The 17,703-nt window shown below is 45.4% G+C and overlaps 1 protein-coding gene across 2 annotated transcripts in view; it reads right to left on the reverse strand.

Moving 5' to 3' along the window:
- The window catches only part of LOC134602593 (aldo-keto reductase family 1 member D1-like), a 106,619-nt gene extending 103,536 nt beyond the window's left edge, over nt 1–3,083 (reverse strand). Inside the window, exon 1 of one of the 2 annotated variants that reach the window (XM_063447615.1) lies at nt 2,977–3,083. In XM_063447615.1, the coding sequence (XP_063303685.1) occupies nt 2,977–3,069 (93 nt within the window). In that variant the 5' untranslated portion in view covers nt 3,070–3,083. The remainder of the gene's footprint in view (nt 1–2,976) is intronic. The other variant, XM_063447616.1, reaches the window with a different exon arrangement.
- Nucleotides 3,084–17,703: the final 14,620 nt, after the last annotated feature.

Here is a 17,703-nt window from a genome sequence, read left to right on the forward strand (position 1 = left end):
TGGACTGTTTGCGGTTGTTTGCGGTGCGTTAAATGGGGAGTTTGGTCTGTCACTGTGAAGCGGGTGTAACCCTTACACTACCTGATCGATACAACATCATACCTGATGTTTTAAAGCACGTTATTCCAAACAATTTAGGAATGTTAGGTTATTTATGCCCTTTATGGATTAAAACCAGACTCTGGGAGTTTTGCCATGGATCCCCCTCCAGCATGCCACAGTCCAGGTGTTAGTCCCCTTGAAACAACTTTTCCATCACTATTGTGGCCAGAAAGAGTCCCTGTGGGTTTTAAAATTCGCCTGCCTATTGAAGTCTATGGCGGTTCGCCCGGTTCGCCCGTTTGCGAACATTTGCAGAAATTCGCGTTCGCTGTTTGCGAACGGAAAATGTTATGTTCGCGACATCTCTAATGCAGATACATACACGGACACACATGCTAATACACAGACACACAGAATGACACACATTCCCATACACAGAATGACACTTCTACAGATACATAGATACACATGTGGATACACAGTCACACATATAGACACACATGCAGATGCACATACACAGAATGACACTCATACAGATATAAACAGTGACACACATACAGATACATAGGGGTACACACTGACACACATGCAGACAAACAGATACACATACAGACACACATGCATAGACAGATACACATACAGACAAACAGATACACATACAGACACACAGATACACAGAGACATACAGATACAGAGACATGCAGATACACAGACACAGTTAATGACAGCTAATGACAAACATTCAGATACACATACAGGAAAACCAAACTGATACCCATGCAGACAAAGAGATACACATACAAACCTACGCAGACATACACACATATAGACCCACGCAGACACACATACACACAGACACACACACAAACCTTTTAGGTGCAGGAGGGTGACTTCCCTGGGTTCCAGTGGTTGTCTCATACTGATGGGAGTCAGAGCTCCCACTCTGAATCCCTCCTCTCCACCCCAGTGGTCTCCGCCTGCAGGGCGCTCTGTTAGCTGGGAGGTAGTGACAGCTTCCTCCCAGCTCTGATGTCATCACTGGTCAGCGCTGCGACGCTCTAAGAGCACGAATGGGGCCCAGGAATACATTGCCATTGGGTGGCCCCAAGAGCATGGGCCACCCGATGGGCCCCTTCAATGCGGCCAGAGCAAGGCTGCACCACAATGCCGAGGGCCCCCTGGAGTGACAGGTCCAGTCGCAGCTGCGACTGTGGTTGTTATGCCAATGTGTGGATGGATTTGTCACTTTGTGTGTTTGGTAGTGTGTGTATGTGAGGGGCTGTTTGGGATATTACATGTGAGAGGCTGCATGTGGGGTTGTGTGCATGTATGTGGATTGTTAGTAGTGTTGAGTTTGTGGGGATTGTGTGTATGTTTGTGTGTGGGCTGTTTATATTATTTGTATGAGGGGAGGGTTATTCTGCATTTCTGTGTATATCTAGCAGCGTGGGTGGCTTCCCTGGCTTCCAGTGGTGACCAGGCTGGCCAGGTACAGGTCAAGGACTGGAGCTGCAACAGCAGCTGCAGGCTGCTCAACTACAGTGTGGATTCCCATTCACAAGTGCTGGTGAGATCACTTCCTCTACGTGCTGCAATGCATACATTGAGGATTGTCATTCACCAGTTTTTGATATTAGCCTACACCTGGCTTAGAAAATGAAAATGATGTGACTGGCAAGGCAGAGCAGAAAAGACTTGCCATAGGAGGTACTTATGCTCTCTCAAGCATACCAACCGTACAACCGTAGCACATGCTATGGAACCTCCATAGCATGGTCTGCGATTGCTATGCTTCAGGACCAAAACTAGGGCTGGCACTATCATAAGATGACACAGGCGGCTGCCTTAGGGCTCATCGACTTGGGGTGCAAAGTCTGGGTGATAGGCAGGAAGAGAGTACCCAGATGGTGCACAGGATTTGTGGACCCTAGTAGAGGATTGTCTTCCTAGGGAGCTAGGAAGTGCCTAGAGGGGGTGGAGAAATTAGCTGCAACAGCTTCCTAGGAGACCAGATAGAGAATAAAGAAGATTGGCAAGGCCATGTTAACAGTATAACAGACACAAGAGAGGGGGTGGGGAGCAAGGTCAGATATACCCTCCTTGCTGCCCCAAGACCAGTTTCCACAATGCTCCCCCACTCCCCAGTCCATTGATTTCTTAATACTAATAGGAGAGTTGATAGTTGTAATTTATGAATGATAAGTCAAAAAGGCTTTTATTATCATGCAGAACATCCAAATATTTTATGCATACCATACATTAAAGTAAAAATGTAACCAAATGCAATCTGCCTAGTTTTAGCAATCACACCATTGTATATACATATGCCACGTTATTTTTTCTCATTTACCAAGAGTTCTTTGTGATAACCCTTACAGTGTATGAGAAGGAGAAACAGCCTATACAAAGAATCGAATCATTTATTTTGCATGATACAGAGTAGCTGTTTGTGATCAGTGGGCATTAGGAGCAGTAACGCCTGTGCAAAGTTTTAATAGGGCAAAAATCACCATGGGAACGAATGAAATGTTTCTGCTGATTGCTCCACTTTTAGAACTCTGTGCTAGAATTCTCTTCACATGTAACTCCAAATGAATGCTCACTCACGAAGCATGAGACGGAGGAGCTCTTGTCTGTGTAGTTAGCTTGAGTGCCCGGGTTAGTCAGGGTGCTCACTCAGAGTGCACTGTGCAATGAGAAATCATAGTGAATGCTCATCTGCTTGCACAAATTGAAGAGTTTCTGAAGATGGCTCACTTTTCGTGACTGTGTACACATTCTGAGTGTTCATTTACCGAGCTGGGTGAGTAGTCATACATAGACATATTGAGTGCTCACCTTGCACGGGGATGGCTTGGGTATCACGGTATACCGAGTTGCTCACTCACCACCTCATGCGAGAAGTAGAAATGAATATAGAGAGTGTTCACTCACCGTAACAGGGGAGGAGTAGGTGCCCAGTCCTAGCACAGGGATGCTGTTGCCATCACTCAGAGGGATACGGTGCTGCTCCTCGTTCAGCTCCATCCTGACACCTGAGAGTGCGGGGCAGGAGCCCAGCTGATATGTGGCCGGACAGGGGGCGTCGCTGTGGGAGGGGGAAATGTTGGCACTGAGTCAGGCACGTTACACCCCAGCCAGCCCTGTTTGACGCACCGTTACTAGCGGTGTAGCCAAATGTAACCATTTCTGAGAACATTTAACAAACTCAGTGCAAGGGCATTATTGATGAGGTTCATTATTTCGTCTCTGCCAATATGAAACTTTTTTAATGTTAGACTATTAGTGTATGGGATATGTATTCAGCTATAGAGTGTAAACAGGTACCCCTTTCAGTGCAAGGGTTTTATAAGGGTGGCTGATTACTAAATCTATGCCAACATTTAACATATTCATAATGGTGGACGTGTGAAGTATACAGCTATGTGTGTAGGAAGCTGGACAAATCCCACAGAAAATCTGGTGTAGCCTTTAACACCATAAGGCTCACTGCACTGTTCTAGAAAGATGATAAAAGCATGTCAAAGGAGATGCTTATCCTTTATCCCTCACCTTATAAACGCCATTGCAAGACTTGGGTCAACTTTGCAACCCCATGATGTCATGGGCATACTTAAAGGGTCACTATAGGCACCCAGGCCAGACCACTTCAGCCCATTGAAGTGATCTGAGTGCAAACTCCCATTTCCTGAGCATGTAATTACTGTGATGGATAAGGCCCAGCATCCATTTTGTATAATAAATATGAAACTCCATGAGGTTTGAATGTTGCAATCGAAGTGAAACATAAATAAATAAACACAAGCAAATTTTTCCAATCAAAATGTTTATTTAATAACTTTAATGATACACCTTGGAGAATGGCCATGAACCTTTATTACGGATTTCATAATTACAATTAAACCATAACCATATGAATAATAATAAACCATAACTTTTAAAACCAACATATTAACCATAACCACTTTCCAAGGCTCCGCCCCCCTCCAAAGCCAGGAGCCATAAATATCTCTTCAACCAAATCCACCAAATCCACCCTCCTGTGTTGACCAGGAGGGCGACTTATATCCCATAATAAGGTCATGACATAGGTTCCTGAAATAAAAAAAGGGTGAGAGTGGGTGGGAACAGCAGCTTAAATATTTTAATATAGCCAACCTTCATATTTGTCTGGCACAAGCTGAGGCAATTAATTTTGGCGCCGTTTAATTTATACCCCTTATTTTCCCTCCACTGTTGTCCTCGCGCTGCTATCTACCAATCAGGGCTCATGCCCTGGTCGCGAGCTTGCCGCCTTTTCTGCCAGCGCAAGCTGCCTTGCAATTAACCCTATCCTGCATTTAACCCCTAGCGTGAGCGCTATACTTACCACCCACTTCGCTCCATCAAACCTCATGGGGCTTCTCCTTATGTAGTCCGCGTGCCCGACATTTTGTATAGAAAAATTGGATTACACATAGTCAGCATTTTCTAATTTGCTTTATAGATAAATTCCTATCAAAAAACACTATGTTCTAAATAAATTCGCCTACACACACTCTCCTTGAAAAGTAACAGCATCCTGAGCATCCTGTCCCAGGATATGAAGACCCCAAGAAAGTTATGTTCTAACTATGATAAGAGATAAGTTTGTGATTTACTGCTTCCATATGTAAAATCAGCTAACACTTTTTTGGGTTTTTGCCTTCTTTGTGTAAATTGCTTAAATACTAATTGCTCTCCCAGTAAAGGCTAGAAGTCTACTTATACTTGTGCACTGTAGGGGTTAGATCCAGGGCCATCTTTAATATCGATTGGACCCTGGGCAAGCATTGCTTGGGCCCCCTGGACCCTGCCCTCCTCCCCCACTCATAATCCCCAGCTCCCTGGGATGCAATCACGGCCTCCACCCCAACCTAGTGATGGAACTAATGTAGAGAGGGCCTGGTTCAATAATTGTTTTTGGATCTACCCTCTAGCACAAGGGTGGAGAAAAGATAGATACCCATTTGTTGTACATCTCCCATGATGCTATGCCAGCTGGGGATCTACCATTTGGCCATTCTTGTAGGGTTGTGAGCAGTGTTTGTGAATTTGAATGCAAGCATGTTTTTGTATAGAGTATGTGTGTGCATGTAGGGGTGTATTTGTGTGTACTGTTACCATTGGAATGCAGTGGTGTACTTGTGTGTGGTGTTTGCGTTTGAATCTAGGGGTGTGTGTTTGTATGTAGTGTTGGCTTTTAAATGCAGGTGTGCTTTTGGGTGTAGAGTTGTTGTTTGTATATAATGTTAGCATTTGTATGTAACAGTATGTAGCAGTATGTAGCAGTGTTTGTATGTAACGTTTGTAATTGCAGACAGGGGTGTGTTTGGATCTAGTGTTGTCTTTTAAATGCAGATGTACATTTGTGTGTAGTATTGGTGTGAGTGAAGGGTGTGTTTGTATGCAATTTTGGAGTTTGAATTCAGGGGTGTGTTTGTATATAATGATTGTGTTTGCAGTGGTGTGTTTGATTGCCTGGATGTATGCACATACATACTAACACAGATATACATACACATTTACACACAGATACACACATAAACACAATGATACATGCACACACCTGGACACACAAATACACACACTAACACAAACACAAATTAACAGATACACACACTTTGATAAAGACACTGGTGCACAAGCACAGATACACACACTGGCACATCCACACACAGAAATACACACTGACACCGATATGTACACAGATTCAGATACACACAGACACACAGGTACACATGCCGGGGTGTATTTTTGTGCGGTGTTGGAGTTTGAATGCTGGGATATATGCATTGCCACATACACACAGATGCACACTTACACAAACACTTAGATGTACACAGGAACACAGACACACATGCAATGGTGTATTTGTGTGCAATGTTGTTGGAACGCAGGAGTGTATTTGTGTGCCGTGTTAGTGTTGGAATGCAGAGGTGTATTTGTGTGCAGTGTTAGCATATGTTTGTGCAGTGTTGGCATTGGAATGCTGGGATTAATGCATTGCCACAAGCATAGACACACTTCACGTACTGACACACACACACACACACACATATATATATATATATATATATATATATATATAGATTTGTGTTCGGGGCATTCTCATATGATATAGAATAAGATGGGTTGTAGAGATGTAGCTTTAGGAATAATCAGTTGAGGTGTGCCGAAACCGACGAATGCTGTAAGCCGGTAAAAAGTGGGCTTACATAGAGGAAATATGAACAATGGGAGTGGAGGGTGGGGCTATTCGTCTGACCAACAAAGGTAAGTAGGGAAGGAGTCCCTTTTATAGATCTATAGCCCCTCCCACAACTTCAGGCCATGCCTTCCAATTTGTGTTCGGGGCATTCTCATATGATATAGAATAAGATGGGGTGTAGAGATGTAGCTTTAGGAATAATCGGTTGAGGTGTGCCGAATGCTGTAGGCCGGTAAAAAGTGGGCAAAAAGAGACATATTAATGCAAAACATTATACAGGATCATAGTGCATTTGTTAACCATCAGGTAAACATTTTAATGAAAGCTTTCTAATTCCCGAATCGGCTGTGGTATGTAAGTCGCATAAGCCTATGATTCCCAGAGGCCCCGTGTCTTAACGTGTGCGGGGATATCTTGGCTATATAGTGCATGAACTTACCTGAGGTAAGGACAGTACCATACAGCGACAGTAATGGTTCAGTGGTGCGTATGGTGGTGTGCCCAAGAACGTAACCAGTACCTTAACCGGGCACCCAGCATTGCTTGTAAGGTAGTAGGTTATATGCGCTGGCTCACCCATCTGACTCGTCTTAGTTTTAGGAATGGACCGGATATAGTGGTCTGTGTGTTTTAGAAGATAAGAGGTCAACAGGCACTCTTGTTTAAGATGTTGGCCGCTGATAGTGATTTATTTTTTGCCTCAGAAAGCAGTTAAAGGTTAGATAGGTAGCAGTTTTGATAACCGCATTGGTGCGTGGTTCGGAAGGTGCATGGTCGAGTGGTTCTGATATGGTTTGAACATTGTATGTCTATGTCCAGTATTTAGTTGTAGCGGGAACGTCCGCTTGGCTATGTCTCTAAGTAAGGTATGGATGGGATAGGAGGATAGGGACCCTTGTTGTTTGGGAAGGAGAAATACGTATAGTGTTGAATGCCCGTGAGATAAAGTTTAACCGTGTTGTGCGAGAATTTTTAACTTAAGGTGGCAAAAAGAGGAGAAGGCCATAAATGGTGAAACCTCAAACCAGCTATATAAGTGATGGTCCGACATGAAACGTATTGTATAAGTGGAAAACCCTGAAGCAAGCGTGTTGAGTGCTGGTGGACAAGGCCAGTTTAGTCAGAGCCCGGCTATGTTGGCGAGGTTCATGTAATCCATGACCTTGACCATAAATGACCCCCTGCCATGTCGGCTGTCACGGCAGCTGCCACAATAGTTTACCATTACGTGTGGTTAAGAAAGTCCACCATATGTGTAGGTCTGCCGTGGCTTGGTTGTCTAGGGACAGCCCCTGATCATCATGTGGGAGTGTGGAAAAAGCAAAGTGGTCTGAGATGAAAGCGCGGCCTGCGGTATGATGCACATGGCAAAATTTAAGGAACTTGGTAATATTCACACCAATGGTGTCTTTGGGATATGTTCAGGGTAGACTATGGGTTCTTAGGGTCTGGAAATAGTGTGCGTGATCAGTCTCTCCGGTATCCAGTCATATATATATATATATAGACCCAATAGTGTATAAAGTGGTATAATAGCGATAACATACTCACAATTTACCACGCTCTAGCTAGCTCTAGCATCAAGCGCTTGTAGTGATACAATCCCCACTTGGGATATAATGTGAGTATCCTCAGTCTTGGGAGCTCAGCAACAATTGTGGCTCAAATGACAATAAGGGGTAGGGAGGCGGCAATAGTGCTCTCAGTAGATAAAAACAGTGTGACAAGAATATAATAAAATATACTCACAAAGTAGAGAGCAGGCGAACTGCTCTATGGTATCAGCTTTGGTGGTTTGATCCCCACCTTGGATTTCTTTGGAGTGATGATAAAAAAACAGGAAAAGATAAGAAATAATAATAAAATAAAAATTAAAAATAGTTTAAAGGACCACCATAGGCACCCAGACCACTTCAGCTCAATAAAGTGGTCTGGGTGCAAGGTCCATCTAGGGTTAACCCTGCAGCTGTACATTAGGGGTAACATTAGGGTTAATCCAGCCTATTTATATCCTAGTGGCTGTCTCATTGAGGGAGGAGAGGGAGGAGAGTCCCCAGCGCCGGTGCTGGAGAAAGGTAAGAATTTAACCCCTGGCCAATAATAATATATACAGTTACTGTAAAGGATATTGCCAGGGGTAGAGAAAATTCCCTCCAAATATAAGAGTATAAGCAGCAAGAGAGAGAGACAGGAGTAGAGATTGGATATAATGTTTCTATCTAAAAAGCCTGAAAAGGTAAATGTATCCATCAATGCAGCTACTCCTTCTCATAGCTCATATCCAGTAGTATAAAAGTATTTAAAAGCCAAAACATTAGGTCTAGACCCCAGGGACTACAAAATGACCATGTTACTAGTAGAACTTCTAGAAGAAAATGAGTGGGGGCAAAAAGCACCATATCCTCTCACTAATTTAAGGAAAAAAACTACGTTGAGATGACAAAGAAAATACTAGTGGATGTAAACACCTATAAGGTAATCCCACAAGATCCAACAAAAAAATTTCAAACTGATTTAAAAATGATTCTGGAAAAAGGATTGAATAAAAAACTCATCTCCAAAAATGAATATGATTATATTCTAGGTGATAGTCCCCGCATCTCAACTTTTTATAGTCTACCCAAGATACACAAACAGTACAATATCCTAACTGGGAGACCCATAGTCTCCGGCAACAACAACCTGACACAGAATGCTAGCATATATCTTGATCAAATCCTGAAACCTCTGGTCACCCAACTCCCGTCATATCTGAGAGATACGAAACAAACACTGGCAGAATTAACCAAAATTCAGATGCCTCCACATTCTATACTTTGCAGTCTGGATGTGGAGTCACTGTATAGTTCCATCCCCCACTCTCTAGGCCTAGAACACACTGGTTATTTCCTACGGAAAAGAGGCATACATCTAGATGAACATAGTGACTTCACGGTACAATTACTAAAGTTTATCTTGACACACAACTTTTTTCTCTTTGATGGAGTCTACTACCACCAGGTGCAGGGTACAGCGATGGGGACATCTTGTGCGCCCTCCTATGCCAACCTGCACCTGGGATGGTGGGAAGAAAAAATAGTGTTCGCTAACCCCGATAACCATTTAGTTCAATGCATCCATTACTGGAAAAGGTATATAGATGACCTTGTAATTATATGGACAGGCTCGCATGAACAATTCTCAAACTCCGTACAGTTAATATGAATGATCTAAACCTAAAATTTACCACTGAGGTAGGAACCCCCACTTTGACCTTCCTAGACCTCACCTTAATTCCAAACCCCAATGGGACTATCAAAACTAATCTATTTAGGAAGAGTACGGCCACCAATAGCCTACTCAATTGGAAGAGTTTTCATCCAACTCCTCAGAAAAAGGGGATCCCTATCGGCCAATACTTACGCCTTAGGCGCAACTGTACAGACATTGACGACTTCAAAACAAAGGCCAGGGACCTGCGAACTATGTTCAGAAATAAGGGATACCCTAATAAATGCCTTAAGAGAGCCTATCTACTTGTAGAGAGGGAGAGCCTAATAAGAGAAGAAGCTCCCCCATGCAAGAAACTTATAGAACCAGACAATAAACAACTCAGATGCGTAGCCACGTTTGATGCAGGGTGGGACCCCGTAAGATCTATTATGCATAGATTCTGGCCCCTACTAAAACAGGACGAACATCTGAGGGATATTATTCCATCACAAGTATCCCTAGTAGCGAGAAGAGGAAAGAATCTCAAGGATTCTCTTGTACATAGCCATTTTCAGAGAACTGTAGCACCTACCCATTGGTTATCCAATAGCCTCAAAGGTACCTATAAATGCGGCAGATGCAAAGCCTGTGAATTTATCAAAAAAGACTCAAAAACCTTCAGCAATAGTGAAAAAAGTCAGCATTTTGACACACGCTCCTTCTTCAATTGCAGCTCAAAGGGCTTGGTATATTTGATTACCTGCCAATGCTCTATGTCCTATGTAGGCAAAACCTTTCGTCTTTTCAGAAGAAGAATTCTAGAACACATCAACTCAGTAAAAACAACAAGACATATAGAGACGTGTCAAAAACGTACATAATGGAGATCCCACAGTCTGAAAGTTCCAAGGTATAGAACTTATGAGACAGGACCAAAGGAAGTGAAACTGGGACCAGCGCATAAGGAAGAGGGAGTGTTATTGGATTTATCGATTGAAAACTCTGTCTCCCAATGGACTGAATAAAGGATTCACCTACTCTTCATTCATTACTTGATCTCTACATGTAAATAATTGACAACTTGTAAATAAAAATCAGCACTGTAAATAATCACCTCACTACCAGCATATGTCAGGAACTCAGAGCCCTTTGTCAAGTAAAAGAACATTATAGATAATACAATAGTCTGGCAAGTTTGCCGATGGAAGCACTGATTACACTATGTAGGATCACAGTGATCTGGAATTACACTATCCATGATCACTGTAATCCACAATTGAGGATTTGGCCCCTACTTATTCCTAATTGCATAAATTTAAATATATGCTTCTATAACACACTCATGAAACATCATGAGCAAATATCAGTAGGGATCATAATATGATTCATTATCATTATAAAAAATATTAAGAGCTTCAATATAAAATGTCTTTGCTCTATTAAATTAGCATATACCTTGAAATCTAACATTGCAATTAGTTCTCTTTGGGACATCCATGCCTATGTATGAAAAATATCCAATTCAATGTAGTGATTATACCTTCACTCTTACCCCCTCAAATGTATATCTTAATGAATGACCAAGTTATCATTGGGAACATGACAGAATAATGCTTTAAAGCCAATATAGGCATCACAATTGTATATACACTGTCCTTTTTTCACTCCCAATGATAAAGGTACATAGATCATATAAAGGGTGTAAGAAATATATCTAGGATTATTGGTGCTCCATTCAGTATACACTGTCCATAACTATTGTCAACTCTATAACTATTAAAACAAACTTGACACCCCTATCAGCATCGGATCGGCTGACATTGACAGCCAAACTGTCAATCAAATGACATTTTCAGACATACCCCGCCTATGCTTCCACCCACAGTTACGTGGGACGATACTTCATAGGTGACGTAGGGTCACATGAAAACGTCACCGATGACGATAGGGGAACTCCGCTCATCATTAGTTAAACACACATCCAAAAATCCCGGCTTTTTCACACGATGACCCTCACCCCCTGACGAAGGTGTTCTTATGCATCGAAACGCGCGTTGGGCGGGCGAGTACTAGCTCGTTCTCTCTTCACTTCACTTTTTTCACTTAGGGATACTTTGTAGCACTATGGGTATCTAGACCCATTTAGAATTATTATTTTTTCTGACATCGTGCTTTTCTTTATTAGTTATGGAGATGGAAGACTAGGCAGCAATCTTATCGCCTGTATCCAGCTGTAGTTAGAACACCCTTGAAGGCAGGGGCGGACTGAGAACCCTCAGGGCCCCCGGGCAAAATAAATCAAGGGCCCCCTTACAGGCCCCACCCATACTCCGCAGCAAGTGCCACCCATGTCCCGCCTCCATGCACCGCCTCCAGCCACACCCTACACAATCTTTAGACACAAGGAACAAAAGTGCAATAATCCCTTCGAGGCCCCAGTAGAGACTACAATTGAGGGCTAATGGGCCATGGAGGGGGGTCTTTCTAGCAGAGGCTATCTCAGTGTCCTTTAGAGAGTGTGTTAGAAAGAATCCCCTCCAGGCCCTATTAGAGACTACAATGGAGTCTAATAGGCTTGGAAGGGGGTCTTTCTAACAGAGGCCATCTCAGTGTCCCTGCTGGAAACAGTCGCCTCCAGGCCCCAGTAGAGACTACAATTGAGGGCTAATGGACCATGGAGGGGGGAGCATTCTAGCAGAGGCTATCTCAGTGTCCTTTAGAGAGTGTGTTAGAAAGAATTTCCTCCAGGTCTCATTAGAGACTACAATGGAGTCTAATGGGGCCTGGATGGGGGTCTCTCCAACACTCTGGTTCCTATTCACAATATAGCAACACAACATAGCTCGCTGATACCTAGGCCAAGTTGGCTCCTCTTACCTTAATTACTGTTGCTGGCTGGCAGTCTGTGGGCTTGCTGGAAGGCTGTGGGCTTACTGGCTGCGGCTGGCAGGCTGTGGGCTTGCTGGCAGGCTGTGGGCTTGCTGGCAGGCTGTGGGCTTGCTGGCTACTGCCGGCAGGCTGTGGGCTTGCTGGCTGCGGCTGGCAGGCTGTTGGCTGACAGGCTGTGGCTTGCTGGCTGCGGTTGGCAGGCTGTGGGCTTGCTGGCTGTAAGCCTAACTGGTGGCCTGTGGGCTGGCTGGCTACTGGGGCACTTGTAGATTATTTAAAGAAATAATCCATGCACAATAACCACTACTGCGCTGTGTAGTCGTTATGGTGCCAGGAGGGCCGCCCCCCCCCCCCCCTTTCAGAGTAATTAGTCAAACCGTTTAAGAACAGTTTGACAACTTACCTGGGGTCTGCTGGGATATGAGGCTGTAGTAGGGTATATGAGCAGTGGTGCAATGTGTAAGGGGTGCAGTGTGTGTGAAAGGTTCAGTGTGTGTGAGGGGGTGTAATGTGTGAATGTGTAGGGTGTGTGGGGCAATGTGTGTATGAGGGGGCTGTGTATGTGTGTGGCAATGTTAGTATGGGGGGCTGTGTGTGTATGGGTGGGCAGTGTATGTGTGTGTGTGAGGCAATGTGTGTAAATGTGTATGGTGTGTGTGGGTGTATGGGGGGCAGTGTGTGAATGTGTATGGTGTGTGGGGGCAGTGTGTTTATGGGGCTAGAGTTCACTCTCACCACTGCGACCACCAGGAATCCCTGGTGGTCACAGTGTTGAGAGTGAACTCTAGCCCGTAGCTCCAGGGCTAGAGTTTACTCTTGCAAGAGCCGTAACGTTGCCGTGGTAACCGCGGCAACGATCTGTGCTCGCGCAAGAAGGACCCAGAGGAGCTGAAGGCTGAGCTCCCGGGTCCTCTCTTCCTCCCTCCCCTGCCGGCTGCCCGCACGGTGCCTGCAGACAGGGGAGGGGGCAATTGCCCTCCTCTTACTCCCCCCTCCCCCTCTTCTTACTCCCCCTCCCCCTCTTCTTACCCTCCTCCCCCTCTTTTTACCCCCTCCCCCTCTTCTTACCCCCTTCTTACTCCCCCCTCTTCTTACTCCCCCCTCACTCTCTTCTTACCCCCCTCCCTCTTTCTTCTTACCCCCCTCTTTCTTCTTACCCCCCTCCCTCTTTCTTCTTACCCCCCCTCTTTCTTCTTACCCCCTCCCTCTTTCTTCTTACCCCCCTCCCTCTTTCTTCTTACCCCCCTCTTTCTTCTTACCCCCCTCCCTCTTTCTTCTTACCCCCTCCCTCTTTCTTCTTACACCCCTCCCTCTTTCTTCTTACCCCCCTCCCTCTTTCTTCTTACCCCCTCCCTCCCTCCTTCTTCTTACCCCCTTCCTCCCTCCCTCTTTCTTCTTACCCCCTCCCTCCCTCTTTCTTCTTACCCCCTCCCTCTTTCTTCATACCCCCTCCCTCTTTCTTCTTACCCCCTTCCTCCCTCCCTCTTTCTTCTTACCCCCTTCCTCCCTCCATCTTTCTTCTCACCCCCTTCCTCCCTCCCTCTTTCTTCTTACCCCCTCCCTCCCTCCCTCCCTCCCTCTTTCTTCTTACCCCCTCCCTCCTTCTTTCTTCTTACCCCCTCCCTCCCTCTTTCTTCTTACCACCTCCCTCCCTCTTTCTTCTTACCCCCTCCCTCCCTCTTTCTTCTTACCCCCTCCCTCCTTCTTCTTACCCCCTTCCTCCCTCCCTCTTTCTTCTTACCCCCTCCCTCCATCTTTCTTCTCACCCCCTTCCTCCCTCCCTCTTTCTTCTTACCCCCTCCCTCCCTCCCTCTTTCTTCTTACCCCCTCCCTCCTTCTTTCTTCTTACCCCCTCCCTCCCTCCCTCTTTCTTCTTACCCCCTCCCTCCCTCCCTCCCTCTTTCTTCTTACCCCCTCCCTCCCTCTTTCTTCTTACCCCCTCCCTCCTTCTTCTTACCCCCTTCCTCCCTCCCTCTTTCTTCTTACCCCCTCCCTCCCTCTTTCTTCTTACCCCCTCCCTCCCTCTTTCTTCTTACCCCCTCCCTCTTTCTTCTTACCCCCTTCCTCCCTCCCTCTTTCTTCTTACCCCCTTCCTCCCTCCCTCTTTCTTCTTACCCCCTTCCTCCCTCCATCTTTCTTCTCACCCCCTTCCTCCCTCTTTCTTCTTACCCCCTCCCTCCCTCCCTCTTTCTTCTTACCCCCTCCCTCCCTCCCTCTTTCTTCTTACCCCCTCCCTCCCTCTTTCTTCTTACCCCCTCCCTCCTTCCCTCCCTCCCTCTTTCTTCTTACCCCCTTCCTCCCTCCCTCCCTCTTTCTTCTTACCCCCTCCCTCCCTCTTTCTTCTTACCCCCTCCCTCCCTCCCTCTTTCTTTTTACCCCCTCCCTCCCTCTTTCTTCTTACCCCCTCCCTCCCTCTTTCTTCTTACCCCCTCCCTCCCTCCCTCTTTCTTCTTACCACCTCCCTCCTTCCTTCCCTCCCTCCCTCTTTCTTCTTACCCCCTCCCTCCCTCTTTCTTCTTACCCCCTCCCTCCCTCTTTCTTCTTACCCCCTCCCTCCCTCTTTCTTCTTACCCCCTCCCTCCCTCTTTCTTCTTACTCCCTCCCTCCCTCTTTCTTCTTACCCCCTCCCTCCCTCTTTCTTCTTACCCCCTCCCTCCCTCTTTCTTCTTACCCCCTCCCTCCTTCCCTCCCTCCCTCTTTCTTCTTACCCCCTCCTTCCCTCCCTCCCTCTTTCTTCTTACCCCCTCCCTCTTTCTTCTTACCCCCTCCCTCCCTCTTTCTTCTTACCCCCTCCCTCCCTCTTTCTTCTTACCCCCTCCCTCCCTCTTTCTTCTTACTCCCTCCCTCCCTCTTTCTTCTTACCCCCTCCCTCCCTCTTTCTTCTTACCCCCTCCCTCCCTCTTTCTTCTTACCCCCTCCCTCCCTCTTTCTTCTTACCCCCTCCCTCCCTCTTTCTTCTTACCCCCTCCCTCCTTCCCTCCCTCCCTCTTTCTTCTTACCCCCTCCTTCCCTCCCTCCCTCTTTCTTCTTACCCCCTCCCTCCGTCTTTCTTCTTACCCCCTCCCTCCCTCTTTCTTCTTACCCCCTCCCTCCCTCTTTCTTCTTACCCCCTCCCTCCCTCCCTCTTTCTTCTTACCCCCTCCCTCCCTCTTTCTTCTTACCCCCTCCCTCCTTCCCTCCCTCCCTCTTTCTTCTTACCCCCTCCCTCCCTCTTTCTTCTTACCCCCTCCCTCTTTCTTCTTACCCCCTCCCTCCCTCTTTCTTCTTACCCCCTCCCTCCCTCTTTCTTCTTACCCCCTCCCTCCCTCTTTCTTCTTACCCCCTCCCTCCCTCTTTTTTCTTACCCCCTCCCTCCCTCTTTCTTCTTACCCCCTCCCTCCCTCTTTCTTCTTACCCCCTCCCTCCCCCTTTCTTCTTACCCCCTCCCTCCCTCTTTCTTCTTACCCCCTCCCTCCCTCCCTCTTTCTTCTTACCCCCTCCCCTGTAGCGTGGCCGAGCGGCTCTCCGGTCCGCGCGCCCGGCCGGAGTGATAGGAAGGTGCACACTGAGTGTGCACCTTCCTGTCAGTCCGACCGGGTACAGGAAACAGAAACTCCTGTTCCGCGCGGAACAGGAGTTTCTGTTTCCTGTACCCGGTCGGACTGACAGGAAGGTGCACACTGAATGTGCACCTTCCTATCACTCCGGCCGAGCACCGCGGACCGCACAGCAGCTCGGCCACGCTACAGGGGAGGGGAGGTGAGAAGCTGCAGCCGCCTGTGGCTCTTAAGAGAGCGCTCAGGTGGCTGCAGCATTTAAAGGGGCGGCCGGGCCCCCTGATGGCGGGCCCCCCTCCCGGCCGGGCCCTCGGACCATGTCCGAAGTGCCCGACCGGTCAGTCCGCCCCTGCTTGAAGGTGTTACAGGAGACTAGGGGCTAGCTTAGAGTTGTTTCTTCTTAGATCCCCCAAGAAGCTGTTTCAGCCCACCTACTAGTACAATACTACTGGATATGAGCTATGAGAAGGAGTAGCTGCATTGATAGATAAATTTACCTTTTCAGGCTTTTTAGATAGAAACATTATATCCAATCTCTACTGCTGTCTCTCTCTCTTGCTGCTTATACTCTTATATTTGGAGGGAATTTTCTCTACCCCTGGCAATATCCTTTACGGTAACTGTATATATTATTATTGGCCATTTAGGGGGAATTTAATCTAGTGATCCCTTGCTATTTAGATTTTTTAATAATGACATCTGTCAGTTTTTTTCTCTACAAGGGCACTATAATTGGTACAGGGGAGCATTTTTTGCTTCGCACTCCCTCCTATATATACTACATATCCATTAGGATTTATTTTGCCAGCTCTAAATCTCCCAAGGGAGATTCTCCATTTTTAAAATTCTTTAGCATATCTGGGTACAAGCCCTTGGTGGAACTGGCACCACCCTCTGACCAATTTTCCTTGTTTCCTACCTCTCTTACCTCTCTTTTCCACCCTTGCAGGTGATAGGTTCAACAGGGAATATTCATCTACTTATAAGAATTGAACCCCTTCCTCCCCCTACAGCCCAGTGGGAGTGGGACAAACACTAGAGACAATACACTAAACAAGAAATCTATATGTTCTTTTTTTAGCCGGGGCAAAGGGATTTTATAAATGCAATCGTTGCATTGCATGTAAAAACACCTCTCTGTACCATCTAAAACCATTAATTTTACGTCAAAGATAACTAATAAAATATATCATATAAAAGATTTTATCACTTGTGACACAACATTTTTTATTTATCTACTTGAATGCTCTTGTGGTCTACAATATGTTGGGATGTCCACAAGGAGCCTTAAAATTAGACTAGGTGAACACTGCAGGAATTTCGTCAAAGGATATCCAAATCATTCTGTATCTAAAAATTTTATTATTCATAACAAGGACCCCAAACTTTTAAAGTGTATAGGAATAAAAAAAAAAATGCGCCATCCCATGGAGAGGTGGTAAAATTAAGAATATCCTTGGAAGATTAGAAATGTAGTGGGTGTACAATTTAAAAACTCTGACATCCCATGGTAGATTTTGACCTTTTTAATTAATTTTTTTTTTATAAACAATAAATAAAAAAATAAAAAAAATATGTATTTTTTTATTATTCTCTATTTTTTACTATGATCACTTCTAATATGTTTATGTACAAATGTTTATTATTAGACCAGGTTGCTCTTATATTAATATCAATAATATTTTTATCTGTATAGGCACCGCTTGGCACTTTAAGGTCATTATGTCCATACTAGATCCTTCATTCTAAATTATATATAAGTTTATTGCTTGTTTTTATATATATATATATATATATATATATATATATATATAT

Source organism: Pelobates fuscus, chromosome 3 (assembly GCF_036172605.1).
Source record: "Pelobates fuscus isolate aPelFus1 chromosome 3, aPelFus1.pri, whole genome shotgun sequence".
Taxonomy (NCBI): Eukaryota; Metazoa; Chordata; class Amphibia; order Anura; family Pelobatidae; genus Pelobates; species Pelobates fuscus.